Source organism: Chelon labrosus (genome assembly GCF_963514085.1).
Source record: "Chelon labrosus genome assembly, chromosome: 2".
Taxonomy (NCBI): Eukaryota; Metazoa; Chordata; class Actinopteri; order Mugiliformes; family Mugilidae; genus Chelon; species Chelon labrosus.
This window is the reverse complement of record NC_140338.1, coordinates 7,574,649-7,597,783: the sequence shown is the minus strand read 5'-3', so window position 1 is coordinate 7,597,783 and position 23,135 is coordinate 7,574,649. Positions and strand designations below refer to the sequence as shown.

Here is a 23,135-nt window from a genome sequence, read left to right as displayed (position 1 = left end):
AGTCCACATGTTAATATACCCAATCCACACGTTTAGGCGTTCACTGGCTGGTATTTATGTACGTGGAGGTACGCGATTAGTAGGTCTGATGCAACTTGACCAAGTCCACCTTGTAATAGCCTTATTGGCTTATCCACCGATCAGCCACAACATTAAAACCACTGACAGGAGAGGTAAATGACATTGACAATCAGTTGATATGTTCTGGTCCCAAATCATGTGCACTCAGTCATATTTTAACGATCACCCTGAAGGAGTATTGTTTCACAAACTCATTGGGAATGTGTGCTACTGTATAAAGCAATACACCGATCTGCCGCAACATTAAAACAACTGACAGAGGAGAGGTAAATAACATTGACCATCTTGTGACAATTCAGTGTTCTGCTGGGAAACTTTTGGACCCGGCATTCATTCATGTGGATGTTACTTAGACATAGCACCCACCTAGACCAGACCACCCACCCCCACCCCATAGCAATGACACTCCTTGATGGCAGCAGGATGCAGCCTGACACAGACACACACAAAAACGCTTTAGGAACAACTCAAAAAAACATGAAGAACAGCACAAGGCGTTGACCTGGCCTCCAAATTCACTTGATCCCAAACTGATCAAGTATCTGTGGGATGATCCACAGAGGCCCCTCCCCTCAAAGACCCCCCCCCCACTAACAACATTCTGTCTCCAGACACCACAGGACACCCTCAGAAGGCCCATGTCCATCCTCTGATGAATCACAACTGTTTTGGAGGCACAAGGGAGACCTACACAATATTAGGAAGGTGGTCATAATGTTATGCCTGATCGGCGTATGTATACGTACACATACATGATTGATCATTTTCATTTATTTAATAAATTATTTAAATTGTCCAATGTGTTTCTTGATGAAGGCCAAGAGCCGAAACATGTCGGTTTAATAAAGTTGTTTCAAAACATATTACAGGTGAAATGATTTTTGTTTTTGTTTTTACACAATAAAGGTCAATTTAAATTAATTTAACTGTGAATGATAAAGGACAAGACACAGCGCTGGAAACGATTCGACCAGTAACCGCAGCGAACGGGGCAATAACGGATGAGCAACACATCCCCCATCTCACGGTTGCATTTTACGCACCGCCACGCGACGCCACCTGCCCCGACACAACCAGCGGTCTTTCACCGGGTCGTTTAGCAGCTGCGGTCGATCAATGAGTAGTTAAAAGTCAGTGACTGATTCACTCTGCAGACTGTTTACTGTACGTCTCTCTCTCTCTGTCTCTCTCCAGTTCAGTCCAGCAGGACGGATGAGTGCAGCAGAGCTCAGCCTCGAGTCCTTTTAAACTTTAGATAGAATTCTTTTTGCATGCATCCACAGTTTTACGCGCTTTATAAACCGAAACGCACCAAAAATGTTCTTCTACCTTAAAAAGAAAACACATATCTTGTTCCATGACATCTTATCTATCTGGAGTTGTTTTTTTTGCTTGAATTTTTAACACCTATTAAAACCATTACAAGTTCTGAGACCACTGCAACGGATTAGCCACGGTAACAGTTTTGCGAAAGAACAGCCCGAAGCTAATTCATGTAAATAACTAAATTTGAATAACGACCCATTTTTTATTTATTTTATATTTTTTTTATTTCTCCTGGCTCGGTTTCTTCCTGACACAAGTGTCTGCCGCTGCACGGCTGCAGCTCTGCAATCAGAGCGGCTGGAGGATATGAAGGATCAATTCAGGAAAACACTCACCTGCTAATTATAGTAATCAGCGCATACTTGCCCTCTCTACTCTTTAGGGGTTAGCGCTGATAGCTCCACCACGCTGAGAGCTGAAGCACCGGACGAAGAATGGGAATGTTTATGGTGCACGTTCGAACGCATTTATGTCAATACGTTTTCATAGTGAATAGGCTCCGTCGTGAACTGAAACAGCCATTAGTGGCGGAGGTCTGCTCTGGCAAACTCACTTCTAACCCCGGATCATTATTCAGAGACACGCTCAGAGTCCTGCTGCCTTAACATTGGGACTCGTGAGCTACCGGCTACGACGACGCGGGAAGATGTGTACACAAAAAGCAATCGGTAGCGTCAGCCGTAAGACGGGAGAGCGAGCGGCAAGGCAACAAACAAATCGCTCAATGAAGGCATACATCAATCAGCCATAACATTATGACCACCTTCCTAATATTGTGTCGGTCTCCCTTGCGCCTCCAAAACAGCTGTGACTCATCAGAGAATGGACATGGGCCTTGTGAGGGTGTCCTGTGGTGTCTGGCAACAGATTGCTGTTAAAGCTGTTACATTCTCCATGAGAAGTGAGAAGTTTGTTCTCTTTCCAAGGCTGTGAGTACAATAACAAAACTTTGTTCTGGCCAGGTAATTTATACTTCGCGAGAAACTCAAGGAAGTCCTCATAGGCCCCTCCCACTGCAGCATACGTCACACGCGCTAAGCATTGTTGGAGATGCGGGAGATGGATGACGGGAGGCAATTTTCTTATTATTTTCGGATGTCGGACGGTCGTTTTGACAACCGTGTCTGTCGGATCAAGGCGTTCTTTCAGCATGCACCCGCGCACAGTATGCCAATCTCTACCCAGGTGTGATTAGCTATCATACTGCAAATATTAGCATCTGGGAGCTAACAGAGCGGCAGCTAGCATTTCCACTCTACAGCATTAACCACGTCCACTTAAAATTTATGAACAATCACAGAATAGTTGATGGATACCACACGAGAAAAAAGTTCTGCCCAGTTGATGTGTTGAGAACAAGCTGTGAGAACAAACTTCTCACTGAGTATCTAACAGCCTTTAGTGGGGGGCCTTTGGGTCCTATGAGTTGAGGGGAGGGGCCTCTGTGGATCATCCTGCAGATACTTGATCAGTTTGGGATCTAGTAAATTTGGAGGCCAGGTCAACACCTTGTGCTGTTCTTCATGTTTTTTTTGAGTTGTTCCTAAAGCGTTTTTGTGTGTGTGCCTGTGTCAGGCTGCATCCTGCTGCCATCAAGGAGTGTCATTGCTATGGGGTCGGGGTGCCTCGTTTGGTCTCGGTAGGGGGGTGGGGGCCAGGTCCAAAAGTTTCCCAGCAGAACATCAAATTGTCACAAGATGGTCAAAGTTATTTACTTCTCCTGTTAGTGGTCATAATGTTGTGCCTGATTGGTGTTAAAAAAAAAAAAAAAAAAAAAGTATAATGACATAACATTTATTTCAGACATATTATAATCTACCATCTCTTAAGTCATCAACTAACAATAAGGTTGTGACCACAGGAGATTGATTTTTCTCATGAATACAGTACACTGAACCCCATGCATGCAACTTCTTTTTCCCACACACAGTACACTGTATGCAGTAGCACTCACAGTATCTGTAAATGTTGACTATGATGCGTAATCATGGCGTAGTTCTATAAATATAAACAGCTAAAGTCATTTTAAATGTGAAATTCTGTCAGAATGAGCTCAGGATCTACAAGGTCAACGCTCAAAACTCCAAAATGCATCTGCTGCGATTTGTTCGAGAGCATCCGAACAACCCACCAATCCACCAAGTCGTCAAATCAAAATTTGCATTCAAATGTTGTCAGACTCTGACGGGATTTAATACGTCTCACATGAGAAAAGAAACGGTTAAAGTTCAGAAAGAAATTTAGATTTGCTCCATCAATTATATTCGAGTTGAAGCCGGTCAGTTGCTGTTCTGTACCGTGTGTGTTATTCACTCAGGTATTTCTGCTGACAGCACATTTCAGATGGAAACACTGCACCTTCTACTTCATTAATTTGACATTTTTCAGCTACATTTAAGATGCCGGTTTGATATAACGGATGATATAACAAGCATTTAAAGATTCAACAGTCTAATATCTCATCAAGAATCAAGGAACAGAGAAAAACTGAAAACAGATTGGTGAATCAGAACCTTTTTTTTTTTCATGTCTCCTGCCTCATTAATCATCTGACAACCCCTCAGATGTAAATGCTGTCCCGTCGCTATATAAAACTGTATGTAAAGCAGTTCAGACTTGATCCACCTTAAGCAGCGACAACTGTAACATGATGTTACTGTCTGTCTCCTCTAATCGGCTCGACGGTGGCGTCGCGAAATGCTGCGCACGCCACAAACAAACAAACAGCACCGGGGGTCTGCGCGGAAGCAGAACGATACCATGTATTATTACGTTCTCAGTGCACCAAACAAACCGAGGCAACTTATTCACGTGTGAAATGAATCATACTAACAATCCGCTAAGCAAAAAATCCTGACAAGTCATACAGCATAGCGAACGAACAGCTGAACCCAAACGGGTGCAAAGTGACAAAATGTGCAAGAGCTGCACAAACACACATGCACATGCACACCGCGCCGTACAGTACGTAAACACACTGAGCGTTTACAGAGCGCTGCAAATCATAAAAAAAAAAAAAAACCCATAAAGCTCAGACGCCGGGGTTCATCACAGCCTGCTTAACGCTGCACCATTAAGTTAGCGTGAGCTAGCCGCATCTGCCGCGTAGCTGTAAACTCATTCCACTGACCATAAAGATCTGATGAATCACATCCTGACGCCTCGATGGGCTCCGCTGCGACGTCTGGGTGTCTCTCACGCAGCCGACCACCGGATCACACAGCTGTGTGTTTTGTTCTGAGCTAAGGACGCTCCTCTGAATCGCTGGTTACAGTCAAAGTGGTACTTATACGTTTTTGTTACTGTGTGCATTAAATAAAGTAAAGTTTGCAGATGCTTCGGTTATTGTCGGCCTCCTGCAGGACCAGGGAGAAGGGCACTTCCCTGTGATAGACAATCTCATTGGATGGTGCAATAACTCTAACCCTAACCCTTTTTTACTTTACTAAAAAATCCAACTGTCCCAAAACCCACTTTCATTAATGGTACAGCTGCGGAGATTGTAAGCCAGTACAAGTATCTGGGCACCATCTTGGATGACAAACTGACTTTTGAGGCCAACACGGACTATATCTTCAAGAAAAGCCAACCAGAGACTGTTCTTTTTAAGGAAGCTGAGGGATTTTAAGGTTGACAGATCACTTTTTTTTATCCTTTATTGAGTCAATCCTAACTTTTGCAGTGATTTGCTGGTACGGGAACCTTAGCATCACCAATAAAAATCGGCTGGGGAGCATTGCCGAACTTAGAGGGCAAAGGTCATCTTAGCCGACCCACGTCACCCTCTGTATGCTTTGAGTTTTGACTTTCGCTGTCTGGAAAGAGGTACACCTTCCCTAAAAAGGGCCAAATCAAACAGCGGTAGGGTTTCTAAATAAGCTTTAGGCAGCTTTAGGTCATGATAACTCACCTGATGACATTTATTATTTATATCTGTGTTCCTATGTGCTGTACTGTACTGTTTTATGGTATGAATGTGGTTGTCGACTGCTGTTGCAGATCAGATTGCCCAAATTGGGACAATAAAGGCTCTGTAATGTAATCTGATGTAATCTAAAACCCTGCAACTGCCTTGAAATTACCTTGTTATAAGAAACCCTTTCAGTCACCAGCTGGAAACATCCAAATAAAACCAGGTTCGATCTCATTTCAAGGCAACAGAAACTGCAGCCAAACCAAAAAGGCCTGCGACGAGATCTAGGCCGTTTCCTTACGTTCTCACTCACACTTACAGTATGTCCAAACGTCACGTCATCCTCACACATTCTGAATCACCGCGGCGAAACTACGCAGCGTTATGGGGTATCTTTGGTGTCCGGCCAGATGGTGTAAGGATGTCCCGGATGGCTAATGTCCCGGACTGTATCCCGTGAAAGTGCGTCTGCAACTGCACGAGTGTCATCTTACAGCTTTGGAGCAGACTGTTTACTTCGTACGTGTGAGTGTGCGTCTATATCTGGTGGAACATTTTATACAGTGCGACCGCCAACCTGGCCAAAATATATGAATGTGTTATAATTTGTTTGATAATGTAGAGAAGTCGTGGTTTGATAATGTTACTAAGTATTTGTGCATTTCAACGACACTGAGGTCATGACTATGCAGCTCTAGATTGTACACTGTATTCTTATACTTTCTAAGTTTGGCTCTCCGACCTCTTTGATGAAAAGTGGAGGCAGAGACATCCTGTTCTCAGCGGAACATGCATGCATAGTGTATGAATACACAGTCGGAAACAGTAAACTCTGCACAAAACACATTAAAAGAACATGTAACACATATTATAAATATACTACGTGTATTTTCAGAGATCCAGTATCATTTATTTTGCATATTCCAAGACAAACCAGCATCTACAGCTGCTGCATCTGTCGTTAGAAACTGAGCCCTTCTTGAGTTTAACATACACCGATCAGCCATAACATTATGACCACTGACATTGACCATCTAATGACAATTCAGTGTTCTGCAGGGAAACGTTTGGACCTGGCATTCATTCGTGTGGATGTTACTAGACATGTAGCACCCACCTAGACCAGACCAGGCACCCCCACCTCAAAGTAATGACACTCCTTGATGACAGCAGACATCCCCAGCAGGATGCAGCCTGACACAGACACACACACAAAACGGTTTAGGAACAATTAAAAAAAAACATGAAGAACAGCACAAGGTGTTGACCTGGCCTCCAAAATCACAAGATCCCAAACTGATCAAGTATCTGTGGGCTGTTCCACAGAGGCCCCTCACAGGACCCAACGGTCACCCACTAAAGGTTGTTCGATACTGAAGTGGAGTAAAATGATGTCAATTTGTTCTCGCAACTCGTTCTCGACATATCAACTGGGCAGAACTTTTTTCTCGCGTGGTGTCCCTGCTCTGTGAGCTCCCAGATGCTAATATTTGCAGTGTGACCGCTAATCACACCTGGGTAGAGGTAGGCATACTGCGTGTGGGTGCATTCTGAATGAATGCCTTGATCCGACAGACACAGCCGTCAGAACGACCACCCGACATCCGAAAATAATAAGAAAATTGCCTCCCATCGTCCATCTGGTGCATCTCCAACAATGCTTAGTGCGTGTGACGTATGCTGCAGTGGAGGACTTCCTTGAGTTTCTTGCAAAGTATAAATTACCTGGCCAGAACGAAGTTTTGTTCTTGTTCTCGCAGCCCTAGGAGAGAGAACAAACTACTCGCTTCTAATGAAGAAGAACAGCTTCAACAACATTCTGTTGCCAGACACCACAGGACACCCTCAGAAGGCCCATGTCCATTCTCTGATGAGTCACATCTGTTTTGGAGGCACACGGGAGACCTACACAATATTAGGTCATAATGTTATATCTGATCACTGCTGTATAAACTCTAATACAGCCTTCACTTCTCTGTTCCCTGATGTTATTGCAGACACGTCTGAACTGACCACAGCCCTTCAGCTCTCTGGGACTAATGGCACTGGTGATCAGTAGAGGCAGGTAAAAACTTGAAGTTATTGAATAATTGATTGTTTTTCGTGTGAAGCGAGATTCTGCAACCGAGGTCGCTTTGGATGTTGCGCAAGCGTTTTAAAGTGCACGCGCAGAACCCAAGGGTTCCCGGTTCTCACTTGGTTCCGTAACAGATGACTTGAGCAGTAGTCAGGTCTACCATTACTCACCCCGGGCGTGTAACCGAGGACGTAATTACAAAACATAGGTTTGAGTGATTTTCAGTTTGTGCACGAGAGCTAAATGCGTTTGTGTCGTGTGCGATTTGCATGTTAATCGGTCGGCAAGTGAGACGCACACACACACACGCATACACACACAGACATTTATGAGTCATGTGGCTTACAGATGACAGCATTGTTACTCCATCGGTTTGACCATATGTTACAACGAACACAAACTCCACAGCGCCTTTGCCCTGCGTTCGCGCTGAGAGCAGCTCGGTCGAGCCGTCGCTCTGCTGTGACTGATGGCGGGCCGGGTCACGTGCCCCGGTGGCATCCATCAAGCCGACACAAACACGGCTCGTGTGTGTGTGTGTGTGTGTGTGTGTGTTCGAGGGAAAACACAGTACTCTGCGTCTCAGTGACCCCAGAAGTGTGTCCATCTATGGAAGCTCTTCATACGTACTCCTCACGCCTCACACATACACAACGGCACGCTGAGCTCGCTGGGCATTCCCTTTGGCTCCCGATGCCTGTAGGATTAGGGAGCAGTCGGCCTGTCAGCACCTCTCCCACCAGGCGTTAAACAGACTGTGTGGAGGTGCCAACAGCTCTCCGCTACGCCACACTCAACCTACTATACTGTAAAACAAAGAACGTGACACGCTGTTACTAGCGAGACGCCGGACTCTGCTGTGAAACGCAGCACATGACTTAGTGCTATTGTGGAGGAAATCATTGTTATACAATGAAAGTGGCACACACGCACTGAGAGGTGGTACTATATTAACACAAATAGCGTCAACAACGCTGACATATCTTTTAAAATTGTAAATGTTCTTATTTGTGTTAATAATTTTTAAGATGTCATATCTTTAAAAGGAAAAAAATTTTTGTGCACATATACACTGTAGATATTATGTAAATACGGGATATACATGTGTGTATTTATGTTTATATATGTATGTATGAATGTATTTATGTGCATGTGTATGTGGATGCATGTGTGGGTATACTAAAGGATCATATGGCATATAGTGACCTATATATTAATATTAGTATTACAATTGTTCTTTTTATATATACTATTACTGTAAAACACTAACTTATTTAATACAATAGTCACAGCCTGTTCCCTATTATTTTCATGTCGTTGTGTATGTACCTGTACTATATGCAGTGACAATAAAATTGAATCTAATCTAAATATAATCTAATTTAATATGACAGACGTGCTTTTTTATTGTATGAATGAGGAAGCTGTGTGTCCTGGTACATCACCTTTAACACTGAGCAGGTACAGAGAAAATTTGTGTCACTGCTTCTTTGAACTCTGTGACACCCACAGACACATGTTAAAATACGGCACATGATCCCGGGCTGTACAATGTTGGACCATATGTACAAACACAAGTTTATAAAACTCTCATTCTGCAAGTCTAAAATTATTTTTTCATAATGTCTACGGGGAACAAACAACCATGTTCCAAGAGGAGAATGCTGTCCTAGAGTAGCGACATGCAGTCTGGTAATACTTAATTTGGATTTCATTTTGGGGCGTGTTTCGACCAGTATAGAGAATAAAAATACCTCTGCATGCAATCAGTGTCCATCACTGCATAAAACCCACCCAAATTATTTGATTGGCTCAGCACATCTTTGCTGCAACATAATCAGTTCCCAATTCTCATGCTCTGCAAGAACAGAGAAATGTGTTCTCTCTTCCCAGTTCTGCAAGAAGAGAATGACGTCATTCTCTTTTATTTTTTTTTTGCAGCCTGTTCTCGACATGTCATCTGGGCGGAACTTTCTTCTCGTGTGGCGTCCAACAACTATTCTGTGATTGGTCAGAAACTTGGATGTGGGTATGGTTTATGCAGGAAAAAGCGGAAGTGTCGTCATTCCCGCCTTTTTCCGGTTGTGCAATGGATCGTTTGTGAGGATCATCTGGACGAGACGGTTAGAAAATATGAGAACCTGTACGATACATCTTGTAAGAAATACAAAGACGCACAAATGGCTAATAATTCGTGAAAAGTGACATTGTCCGAGTGCGTCTGTCACAAAAGATGGAGATACCTTTGCGACAAATTTGCGAAAAAAGGCTAAACGATGCGTACAAATCATTCCACCACGGCGGGAGGAAATCAATCCCATCACCTCGTCGTAGAGGAACGACACGCACTTGAGTTTCTCGTGAAGTATAAATGACTTGGCCAGAACGAACTTTGTTCTTGTTCTTGCCACCTCGAGAAAACGAACTTCTCTATTCTTGTGTATGCAACAGCCTTAGGATTTCCCCCCAAAACATCTTGCGGATAGGGAAGATTCAAGCTAGAACAATGCACTTATTTATAAAATAAATATAAAAGACAAGACATCAAAATGAGGAGACAGCTTCCAAACTATTTAAATTCCAAACCCAACAAGCGCTGCATTTGTCATTATCAGTAGCTTTGACTCTTAACCTTTTATAATACAGCCTAAAACCTTCATTCTGACCATCTCTTTCAGCAATGTACGAACCATCAGATGGAAGGATTACTGAGCATGATAGTCAGTCAGTGGCTACCGCTGCACATACTGTATATATACCACTCCGGCACACTTGCCTTCTGTCACACCACATACCGCTAACAGCTCTGCCCTGTTGCATAATCCTGTTAGCGAAACACTTCAGCGTCTGCAGCAGAACAAACACACCGCTGGAGACGTTGCAGCAGCTTCCAAAAGCAATTTCGAGATTAAATGTGATTGCGCACCACGTGTGGATTTATCACATGTTCTTTTCTCTCTTTTTTTTTTATTTTTTTTATCAGTCATCTGAACCTGCACACCTATTCTGGTGACAGCGTTTGCAATAAGAGAGAAAAACTGAGTCGTCGAGGAGTGGCAAGGATTTTATGGTGCTTGAAACAAAAGTAAACCCTTTACACTAGAAGCGTTTGATGCCCGGTGTACAGATTCAACATACCATAGATTAAGATTTACACAGATTCAGATTCAAAATATCGAAAAACAACAGCCTCCAAAATAGTTGTGACTCTTCTGATAATGGACATGGACCTTCTGAGGGTGTCCTGTGGTGTCTGTACACAGGATATTGTTAGTGGGGGGCCTTTGGATCCTATGAGTTGAGGGGAGGGACCTCTGTGGATCATCCCACAGATACTTGATCAGTTTGGGATCTAGTGAATTTGGAGGCCAGGTCAACACCTTGTGCTGTTCTTCATGTTGGGTGCTACATGTCTAAGTAACATCCACATGAATGAATGCCAGGTCCAAAAGTTTCCCAGCAGAACATTGAATTGTCACAAGATTGCAAATGGCATTTACTTCTCCTGTCAGTGGTCATAATGTTATGCCTGATGGGTGTATATGGGTGGTGTTTTTTCATTCAAGAAAAGGAGAGTCCTGTGCAGTATCTCAGCTGTTCCTAGAACTGCATCTTGGACGTTGTTCCTTGAATCTAATAGATCCCCTCTCTCAGTTTGAGGGTCAAAGCCTCAAGTCTTCTGATCACCACAGAAACCATTGTTGCCTTCACCTTCCACATATTTCCTAGTTCCTCTGTTCCTTTATCCCAACACTGTTGCTATCACTCAGGATTGCTGCATCTATCACTTCTGCTGTTTGCCCACCACTACACTGTCTGGTTGGTTAGTCATCACCACCTTGTCAGTCTGTATCTGGAAGTCCCACTGGATCCTGGCTCGTTGTCATTTCTGTCCTCCTCTACCTCCGGAGGTGTCTTTCACTTTGGACTTTTTACCGGACCTGGATCCAGATCTGGACCTGTATAGCGGCATATGTAGAGCTTAGATGGTTTTTATCTATCTATCTAAATGAGGTCTGTGTGTGTGATTGATGTCCCTCCCATGGTGCAGAGCGGAGTGTGTGTCAGTCCCAGGTGGCGTGTGAGACCAGTGTCTTTGATTGAGAGGCCGTGATGCCTGTTTGACAGTCGTCCTTGTGCTGCCGACAGAGCGCCGCATCGCCATAGTTACGCGCCGTCATGTGGCCATAGATACATGCTGATGCCATGAAAGAGAGCTGCTACAAATAGTAGTATAGTGACTGCATTCATTAGTTCACAAGAGACAGGTTATTGGGGGATTAGATTATCAATGATGTGCACTATAAAAACATGCCCACTGAATCAAATTGATGTTTTCTGATACTGGGTGTGGAAAAAAACATTTTACTGAACTGACAAACTAGAATTTGGAAGGAAAATGAATAATGGAAGCAATATTGTGGACTTACAAACATAAATAACGTGAATTTGAAATATTCAAGATGTGTCTTTGGTTTCATTCTTTTTCAATTTGGTAAGATTTGGCAATTTATCAAGCATGACAAGGCACTGGTGAATACTGAGCCTGGTTTGTCTGCCTTTACAAGACATTGTGTTTGTATTGCAGTTCTGAACATATATATGTTGTATATGTATAAAATATGTAGGGTATTTATATTAAATTACAATAAAATCTAAAACTAATACAGAACCTAATTAAAACTCAACTAAAACTAAACTGAAAGGGGCAAAGCCACTCTGTGAACAGAAACTAAACTCATTAATAAATGAAAACTAATTAAAAAACACAAATATAATAAAAATAAGAACACAAAAAAACAGATCCACAACCATAGGTGTGTTATAAAACAGAAAAGTTACACAAATCTTACTGGTTATATATGTATATTTATTGCGTCTACGGTAAAAATAGAATAAAACAAAATATTAACTAAAACAGTATAGAAAGCAAGGAGTAAAAATTCTATCAGATATTTACGAGGAAAACATACAACACAAGGACTAGCCTTCTTCAGCCGTGTATATTTTACATTTAAATTTAAGACTCAAGCTTTTCTTCTGCAGATCATTTCACCATCTATACTCATTTTAGAAGTGTCACGATATTCAGTCAAGCTTAAAGGGGAACTAGGGGACTCAACGTGGAATAGCACTAGCGTATCATAACAAAATATTGGTGAAATGAACGAGTTTCACGGCAGATAACGTGTTATTTAGAGGCTGCGTTTCGGTGCCCCATTCACTCCCACTATATGGATATACGCAGATCTAAATATCGTCCGAACGACTCCAAATGACACCAAACTTATATGGGTGAGTAAACGATCGTATTTTATGCCAGAAATAAGGTCCAGGTTGTAAAAAACAGTAGTTCCCCTTTAAGGTCATGGTCATTAACCTGCCACTGTAATTCTCAAATACCAAACATCCGTAGCGCATGTTACTAGATAACCCTCATACCTGTACGCCAGCAAACACACATCAAGGATATTTTAAATTTAATCCTTTCTTTTTCCAAAGAATTAATTAATTAAAAAAGGATTAATCTTTTGACTTTTAACCTCCTTGAGTTTAGAATATAGGACCAAAAATGTCTTCAAAATCTCTTACTACATTGTTCAAAAAGAACAAAACCATTACTGAACAGCAAAATAATCACTTGTTTATTTGTGGTAAGCGAAACCTAATTAAATCTAATAAGGAGGAGAAGTGCTACTATGAGTGAGTAGGTTTTTATCCCTATGCGATAAATATAAAAATATTCACACAAACTTGATCATTTTTAAAAGCATTATATAAAAGAGGACCCTATGTTTTTTTGGTCCAGGGCTAGCACTGCTTAGATGGAAATTATTAAGGTTACGTGGGATGGTTTAAAAAGGTTCAAAGGGTTCAGATGTCCTCAGTGGCAGAATGATTTTCAGTGTGATGAAAGCCCAAATTGAACGCTGGTACAAACACATACACACAGTGCACTCTCAGACACTCACACCTCATTCCCAGAAACATATCTCCTGTCACACACACCTCGCTCCCTTTCAAACCCGCCGTGATGGAGATTAATAGCCGCATTTAGGGCCCGCTGAGCTCCACCTGTCAAGGCTGGAGCCTCCAGGGCAGCGCCGGCCTGTGCCTCGGAACGAGAGACCGTCCTGGGGCGAGATCCATCACGGAGGTCCGCGACAGGCCGGATCTCTGGAGCCGGCCTCCGCAGCTGGACCACCGACGCGGGGCCATCCGTCCAGGATGACAGGCACACTGAGCGAATCCAACTGGAGCAGACTCGATAGCTGCTGGATAGACGAGTGGGGGCTCCGAGCGAAGGAGTGATGATTGCATCGGGACTGTGTGTACTTTTGTGCAAGTGCGTGCCGTTACCAGCACAAATATGCTGTACACTTCTTTTAGTACTGCCTGTGTGCACAATTAGGACAGAAGGAGAAGGGATGGGATGTAATCTTTCCTGGTCTAGGTGTGTTACATGAGGTTTAACATTGTCCGTTTACCATTGCACACCCAAAATATCTCTTATATTCTTCATATATAAGTGGTTCAGTCCGCATCAACGGGGCGAATCATGGTAGATTTGTTTGTTTGGCTCGTGGTTCAGTCCGCATCAACGGGGCGAATCATGGTAGATTTGTTTTTGTTACGTGGTTATTAGTTACTATATTAGCTGTTGATAGACATCGAATGGTGAGGGAAACAGGGTTGTGCAGTGGCGGTGTGGAGGGGGGTGACTCCAGGACGCTGGAAATCACTGTTAAGCCTTCTCGAGGTGTCGTGGGCCTAACTTAACGAAACATCGGTGAAGGGAGGTGCCCACTTGAAAACCCCAATGACATGCTGCATACTGCTGTTGTCTTCTTGTTACGTGGTAGCTATGGTTAGCTGCTGAGCGGGCCATACAAGCCAGCAGCGTTTAGTTAATGTTTTACAATGTCTGAACTATGCTGCTCAATGGGCTTACAAGCCAGCAGCTTTTACTTAGTTTATGTAGATTATAGGTTAATTGTCATATTATATGACCATAGGTTAGGTAGGGTCTCTTAGCTGAACAGGGCCTCTAAATGTGTTTTGCCTGGGATTTTGGCACAAGGGATTATAACATCTTATCCTGTGTATTACTGAATGCATATCAGAGTAATTTCTCTCCATTTTAACCAGACTGGGGAGAGAAAAGGCAGCTTTGTAGTCCCTAGTTAAACAATTTAAACAATCAGGTAAAGGGGAAAACTGTCAAACGGGATCACACAATGCTAATTGAGTTGATCAAAGGTAAATCTCCTGCTCCCGTGTCTATATGCCCTCACTAGCGCTATGGTAGAGATGTGTTTTACATCAAACCAACAGAGAGTCAGTAATCTGTGTCTGAATATGTGATCAGTAAAAACTGAGTGAAGCTCGTTACATACTCCAGGAAAAACAAGAAATTTGTTCTCGACGTGAGCAAGAACAAGAACAAAGTTTGTTCTGGCCAGGCCATTTACACTTCACGAGATACTCAAAGTACCGAACTCCCAATTCTCATAGGTCCCTCCCACTCCAGCTTACATTACATTTGCTAAGCATTGTTGGAGATGTGGGAGATGGACGATAAGAGGCACTTTTCTTATTATTTTTGGACGTCGGCCAGTTGCTTTTGACGACCATGTTCATCGGATCACGCCGTTCATTCAGCATGCACCCACACACAGTATGCAGATCTCTACCCAGGAGAGATTAGCGGTCACACTGCGAATATTAGCATCTGGGATTTCACAGAGTGGCGGCTAGCATTTCCGCTTTTCCGCATTAGCCACGCCCACTTCCAATATCTGACCAGTCCCTGATTAGTTGTCGGACACCACACAACAATAAAGTTTTGTCTGAATGATGTGTCAAGAACAAGCTGCGAGTACTCTCAAACGAGGGCAGCGAAAACAAAATTATGTCAAAAAAACAGAACATAGGAAAAATCCAAGAAAAGTTTCAGATGTTTTAACTAGAAAAAAAGAAACTCTACCTTCAGGAGAAAGATCACAGTGTAATAAAAAACATAGCAATGGCAAGAGGCAAGAGGAGCGTGAAAATAATAGAAGGGACTGCGGTACTGTAGGCATATGTCATGCATTTAGCGTGTTGGTGTAATTGCGCTCACTGCCACAAGGGGGACGCAAAAGTTACGCACTGTACCTTTAATGGACAAAAAGCCAAACCAAAACTTGATTATGTTGACATTCCTTCTTTCATCAGCTCAAAAGTCAAATAAGGTTTACAGCTTTATAAAATATGATTGCCTCCTGAAATAATAACACTAAATAAATACGTAGCGGTAGAATAATATGAGAAAATACACAAGGCAGTACCTCTAGTAATAGTAATTACACACTTGCAGCACTTTGCTGGAGAGGTATGGCAATGCTCATATACAATATTTTTAAAGACATTAAAAATAATGTACTATTATTTTGAAAGTATTTTCCTAGAACATCTATGAACTTTTGGAGAAACAACTGATAGTGTGGCTTATGACAGTGTTTGGTGTGTAAGCAAAAAGAAAAAAAATGACATTTTCTTTAAATAAGTTATAAAGCTAAAAATACTTCCAGATAGCTTTTTGTTGCTTTGTTGAGGAGTATTTCTCAGAGCTGGGCTGGTTGCGACGTGCTGACGGCTGAGGCTTGACAGCTGCCTTGACCTGTCAGTCACTTCTATTACAGTATCAACAACAGCCCGCCCACAAAGCGCTGCTGGATGCTGACTGTTTGCAAGCCTCGGTGCAGAGGCACAACAACGGCTCCCGTCTCCTTACCCGGCAGCCCTCTGTCGTGCATCACAAATAGCGTGTTGCGTGTTTTAGCATCCTAATAAAGGGGACTATGACATTTGCTCTCCTTAAAATAAGTTTGATAAATCATGTAATGCATGGCTGGACAGTCTCAACAGATTTGTCAAAGTCTAAAACCAGGAGCTATTAATTACTCCCTGACTTGTGTTCCACTTAAGTAAACCCAAGTTTCTTTTGACCTAAACCCATATACTGAGCACAAGGCAAGGACATGTTGGAAGAAGGTTTATTTAAAGCTCTGTAGAGTAACATATAAGAATCTTAGGTAAGTCTCAGACTGGTTAAATCGTGACAGGACATTAGAATATTTATCCAAGTCCCACGAGATCCGTGTCCTCACCTAGCTGTAGAGACTGGCACAGGCTGTAAATCCAAAGAAAGTTGACTGAAATCATCATTTAATCTGTCTGTAATTGTAATATTTTGCTATCTGGGATGCCACAGATCCCAGATCACACATAATCCCATGACTTTTGATTAAATCCGCTTGTAATTACCCTTTCCTGTTCCACATCCAGCATCCAGTTGTACAATAAAACATCATTATTTCACACTTTCTGTGTTTCCTGGTTGTGTGTTTTCCTAATCTACAACAATTCCCTGATGTGTTTGGCATGAAAGTCCTCATATTTGCCCCAGTCCCAATCCCAAGTATCCAAGAAACACATGACAATAACCACATTAGATCCGTGTTCTCACCTAGCTCTAGATACTGACTCAGGCCATAAATCCGGCAAAGTTGACTGAAATCATCATTCAATCTGTCTGTAATTGTCGTATTTTGCTATCTGGCATGCTTCAGATTCCAGATCACCACATAATCCCGTGACTTTTGATTAATTCCGCTCGTAATCACCCTTTCCTGTTCCGCATCCGGCAGCATCCAGTTGTACGATAAAACATCAGTATTTCACACTTTTCCCGCTTCCTAGTTGTCATCCCTAATCTACAACAACTCCCCGATGTGCTTGGCATGAAAGATCATGATATTTTTTTTTTTTTACTTTTCCCAATCAGATCACTCCAGTAATCAGATTACATGCCATTTGTGCTCCCTATCCACTGAACCACTTACTGCAGCTTTAGATAAGGAGGTGGTCTGCGTTTATATTTTTTGCAGCAGCAGATTATATAATTTTTTTTTCTTCTTGTAATCTGATTCCATGTAATTAGTTACTCCCTATACAGGCGTATCACTCGCAGGAGCTTTAGATAAAGAGGCAGCGCACGCGGTGAGGCTCTGTTGACGATCGGCGCGGCAAAAGCTACCAGAGCTGTTGGCTATTAGCATAATTAATGTCATCGCCCTAATGCACTCCGGCCCTCAGACAGCCGGCTTCACACACGGAGACTCTCTTCTCACAGTAGATTCGTACAAAGGCCTAAGAATTAAAGCAGAGGCCGCAATCGAAATCCGTAAAACACAGAAGTGAGGGCTCAGCAGGAGAGGCCGCCGTCACGTGGGATCGTCTCTTTTTTGTAACGCTAACGTGTCACGGTGGCGAAATCTGGAAATCTGCTACATCATGTCTCGGGCACCGAAAATAAAATCGTACACTGTGACGTATTGTGTTAAAAGCTGGGGCAAGATAGGTTAGATAGAACGTGGGCCTGTGTGTTAAAGATAGCACAGGATGCCTGAGGGGGTGTGACAGCAAACCAGAGCTGCCTGCTCTTTCTCTCTCTTGTTCTTTTTTTTTTTTTCCCGTTTCTTTTTTTTCCTCCTCTTTCTCAACACCTCCCAATTTTTTTTTCTCTCTTCCTCCCTCTCATTCTCTTCTCTGCGCCACAAAGCTATAAAGCAACTGTAGCTCTGAAGGCGAAGCACACATCTCTCTCCCTCTCTCTCTCTCTCTCAGATTCCACTCTGCTCTTAACCGTTTCAAATCTCGGGTGCCAAGGACATTGAGGAAGCTTAGAGTGTGAAAAGTAAAGCCACTTAGCGAGGAAAATAAGCATATCACATGCAGTGAGTTGGCGTGGCTGAACTCACATCGACAAAATGTGTCGGTGATTTGACACAATTCCGCGATTTCTGCCAAGATTTTATGTTTTCCCTCTTTAAAATAAACACATTTTGTCCTGGCAGTCGCAAACGGTCAGCGTTAGCGGCTTCAGACTCGCAGAAATACATTTATTGACGCAATCTGAAAGGGATTACATAATGCGGACACGTGGCCGATCACTATTAGCTTTGATCGCACCTGCGCTGGATGGATTAGAGGAAAAAAAAAAAACAGCGGTGTGAAACAAGTTGCTTTCTGTTTCGCAGCCACAAAGTGCACTACGGGAGCAGATCCGTGTTCACTTTTTTCGAGAGCAAAACTAAAGCTCAGCATTGTCTGCGAGGGAGTCTGACACCCAAGCAGTCGTCTCCTTTTCACAGCCTTCCTGCACAGGTTGTACGAGGCAGGCATTAGCGCGTCGGTGCCTATGGCGGTAGCCGTGTAACTGATTAGCAGTTTCACTTCTCCGGTGTCTGTATGGCAGTAAGTCGATCTTTCACTTGAGCGTCAACTTTTCAGATGAGTACTCACTTTCTTTTCCGATCGAGCCAACGTTTTCAACCATTCATATTTGTCGGATTCAGGTCTCAGGTCTTAAATTGTTGGCTAATTTCTTGTGGCAGCTGGTGAAAGGACATAACTGGGTATTGTCGTTCTGCTTCCCTAATAATATCACGTCCACCACATCAGGATGCCTTTCTCAATCACAGAACCGCGGTTACATCTGTAACCTTTGTTTTACTCGTGGGAAAAACAAAAACACAGATTCTCCTGTGAAGTCCTCGGTCTGCTGTGTTATTAGACAGAACACGTAGCTCTAAATAGCCCATTGTGTAACACTATCACGAGCCAGTTTGGAGATTTTAGACTATCACGTAAAAAAAAAAAAAAAAAGCCATTTGTTCTTTTCTTCTGCCTTAGAGGCTAGGACCAAGGAGTGATCAAGACATCGCAGTGTCAACTCAAGCCCTGACCTTTTCACCCCATACACGGATCAATATGTAGAAATGCAGCCGGGGAAAAAGGCGAAGCTTAAAATCCGTTTTGACCAAACGATGGAGGCAAATGTAACCAAGAGTAAACGCTGCACTGTAGCAGTAACCTGCATAGAAACAAGGCGTGCTTTTAAAGTTGTGCTACAGTGATGGGACAAGGAACTCGGTACGGTGTCTCTGTGACTTTTATCCCACTTTTATTTAGAAACCGCTGTTTGTCTAATATGTTTCCGCTTCCGATCTACATTTGTGTATGGATTACATTAGAGTTGTGAAAATCCAGGATGTCTGCTGAAATCTCTTTGATGCACTTCCACAAGATTGAAGACAATTATCTGCATTACTCAAGCAGAGTAGACGAGGACACAAAAGACTGCATGGTGCTACAGCTTTAGGATTACCGATAAGCTGAGGTGACAAGCTCATAACAAGGTTGTCTTCTAACAGCTCTAATGATACACTGAGTCCAAGTGAGCATGAATAACAAGGTCTGTGATCGGGATCAGGCTGCACGGTTCGACCAAAGCGACAATGTCATGTCGCGGCGTCTACACCGTAACCGGAAACTCATGAGTGTACACAAACACACACACACAGTGCATGAGTAATAGGTAGGTGCTTATTGTGACGAACATGAAACTGCAGAGAAAGTTTTACATCGGCAACCTGTCATTCATTGATCTGAGGTGTTTACAGTGCCAAAATGGCAGTCGGTGTGCATGCACCGCTTTGCTCCCGTTGCCGTTCCACGTCCAGATCCCACACATGAAGTCTGGACTGCAAGCTAGTCATGCGGCAATCTCGCTCATACAGAAAGAAGACCGAAGGGAATCCTGGGAGACATCTGACAAACGCCACAAATCTGTGTCATTCGGCGCGCGGCTTCGTCCCGTGAACCAGGTGAATGCGGGATGCAGAATGAAGATGGATTTGCTTTTGCACGTAAAGAGACGCTTCACAGTTTTTCTTCTCGTCTGAGCACAAACACACTCACACTTCAAGATGAAGAAGACTTTGCTTTTTGAATATGCTTTCATTTGTATGTGTGCCTCTCCCTCTCCTCTCTCCTCTCTCTCTATCTTTCTCTCTCAACCAGCAGTTTTTCTTTGTCCGCACTTCTATTTCATTTCATGTTTTGAAAGAGTGCTCCGTGCCGCAATTAAACCGGCTTTCTTTCCACCTCGGCTCCCTAACATCCTCCGTGCTGCCGTTTATTTTTTTTCTTTCTTTCTTTTTTCGCCCCTTTACAACCACCACTTCAAACGCGGTGATGCAACCGTCCAGAAAGCTCAAACAAGCCTTGTATCTCTTTTGTACGAAATTTGTACCTCAATGCCTGCTTCAGATTGAGGCCTCTGACAAGACTGTACGCGGTGCAGTCAGGCGGCAGAAGCGTTTCCACAATCCTGCACCTTAGAGTGGACAGAACCCACGTTAATCTGCCCGTTACCGTCCGTCCTCTATCAGAAAACAGAATCCGCATTCGCCGATCCGTCCTGAAACACATCCCAGCGTCCAGTCCAAGTTCACATCTCAACAGTCTTAACATACCATGGGTAGGAACTTGGCTTCACCGCAAGAGCAATGCAGATATGTGACACCGTGAAGAACCCTCATGCTGCCATGTACTGTAAAGTAACTGGCGACAAAAATGCAAAATGAAATAAAGCCTCAACCTGGCTAAACCTCGGCTTTGTCTCAACTTCGAATGTTGACATTTCCAGAATAAGGATTCTGATCCCCATTTCCTGCGTGAGTCATTACAGGTTGCGGCGCCTAAAGCCCGGTGTGATCAGGGAAGGATTACTTAGATTACTCTCTCTACACAAGAAACGCGCTCGTGAAGATACGCTCGCTAATTCTTACAACACTCCTTCTTTCTTTTCTTTCTCCGGCGGAGTGTCAACAGTCACGCTCTCAGCGCAGGACTGGCGGGGGGAAGGGGAGGGCGGGGGGGCATGCTGCGCGAGTTGGTCGCAACACCTGGTCGCGGACCATGTGCGGCCTGTCGGTTCATGCCAAGCGGGCCGGTCTGCACTCTGCTGGGGACGACTAAAAGGCCGCTCTGCGCGTTGGTCCGTGACGGAACCAAAAGGACGGCCCAGAGCCCGGATGAGAGGATGCAACCATTTGGCGAACGTGTTGTGCAAATCACACAAAACACACAAAAGAAGCACGGTGTCGTAGGTTAAAGGAACTGATCATAGATAGATAGATAATGGAAGCAGAAGAGTGTGTTCGTATGTGATGTGAGGAATAGGATGCAGAGTACATACAGAACAGTGTGGGCATGTGAGCGTATGTGTAGGCATGTGAGTGCAAATGCAGAACCGTGTGTGTGTGGGCATGTAGGGATCGATCTGCTTGTGTGCCTGCTTGTGTGTCGTCGGTGTATCGTGCACGCCTCACACACGGATATACCCCCCCTCACCCCCGTCCGGCGTCTCCGACTCACCTTCCAGGCAGCAGGTCCTCCAGAGGCCGGAGTGCGTCATCACCTCCTCGTTCTTCTTGCTGGTCTCGTTCTCGTTGGTGCTCTTGATCTTGCAGACGCCGCGCGAGTACAGCCAGTAGTCTGTCCCCACGGCGATGGTCATGAGGCTGAAGGCAGCAAAGGCCCCCACCGTGGTCAGCAGCATCTGAACTCCGCGGTCAAACACGCCCATGTTGCCGCATTCCACGAAAGGGGGGCCCCCTTTCCTCTTGATGTACAGGAAGTAAATATTTGTGAGTTTGCGTCGCCACGCCAGCTCGGAAAACGGGGGGTGGGCGGCGTCGGGCGGGCGGCGGTAGCGGGGGGCCGCTGGGGGGGCGGGGGAGTTCGGGGAGCTCGGGGGAAATCGTATGGTTGGTTTTGGGCGGGGGGGCCGGCTAAGAGGTGAAAATTGAGTTCGCGGTGGAGGGTTGAGGTGGGCTCGCGGCCGCTCAACCCGACGGACGGGTCAGAGGGACTCTGGCGAGGACGACAGAATCAGCTCAGCTAAGAAGCTTTCTAAATCCTAGCCGCCTAAAAAAAAAGATGTTGACCTAAAAACACAGGCTTCTGGCAGATCCCACAAGAGACCTGGTCTGGGTTCTAGGCCTACTTTGTTGAGTTGGAAGGCCTCTAAACATCAAACTCTGAAAAAAGGCCGAGCTAACGAGAAGATGGAGGACTTTGCTCGGCTTCTCCGCTCCTTCCGGGCCTGATTTGGACTCTCCGTGCCGACTAAAGCAGCCGCATGTATTACAATCCTCACAGCTACAACGGGGGACGTATGGAATGATGTGCACGTAGCGCTTGGTTTCTGCAGCACCCACACAGGAACGTAGCACGCAGCCTACACTGTCATTCTCCGGCTCGCACACACGCGCTCAGGACTTAAAACTTTCACCCACACACACAAACGCGCACACACACCTGTACGCGGACGAGCCCTCGTGCATGCACGCGGTGTGAATTAATTCATATTGAAAAAAGGGATGAAGGAACACGGGGGGTGGGGGCGGCGCGCGTGGTTAAGACGAACACAGTTGGCGGCCTGATTTCTTTAAAACAGCCCCGAATGAAGAAACAAGAAGAAGCAGAGACCAAGCCAAGAGACGATGACACAGTTCAGCGATGAGATCGGACTGCCTCGGCGTAACCCGGTGAATCGGGGGAGTTATGGAGGTTCATCTCCAGCGTTTCTGGAGAATCGGGCTATCACATGTATTCTGTGGCAAGAGGGATGATGGGAGACAGGCAAGACAGACAGGCAGGGAGGCAGGGAGGCAGGCAGGGAGGCAGGCAGGGAGGCAGGGCCCGGGATATGTTGAGGAAAATCAGGACTGGATGTGCTGAAAGAAATGAAAGAACAGATTCAAAGCAGCAGGATCAAGCGCTCCCCCCCACCAAAAAAAAAAAATCAAGGACAGAATGATAAATAATGCCAAACATCAGCCG

General features: G+C 44.3%; 1 protein-coding gene across 1 annotated transcript in view; it reads right to left on the bottom strand.

Annotated features, from left to right (window-relative positions):
• The window catches only part of cacng2b (calcium channel, voltage-dependent, gamma subunit 2b), a gene marked incomplete at its 3' end in the record, with an annotated part of 75,023 nt that extends 53,141 nt beyond the window's left edge, over positions 1-21,882 (bottom strand). The window contains exon 1 of the mRNA XM_084558053.1: positions 21,666-21,882. Within this exon, the coding sequence (XP_084414179.1) occupies positions 21,666-21,876 (211 nt within the window). The 5' untranslated portion in view covers positions 21,877-21,882. The remainder of the gene's footprint in view (positions 1-21,665) is intronic.
• Between the last annotated feature and the right edge of the window lie 1,253 nt (positions 21,883-23,135).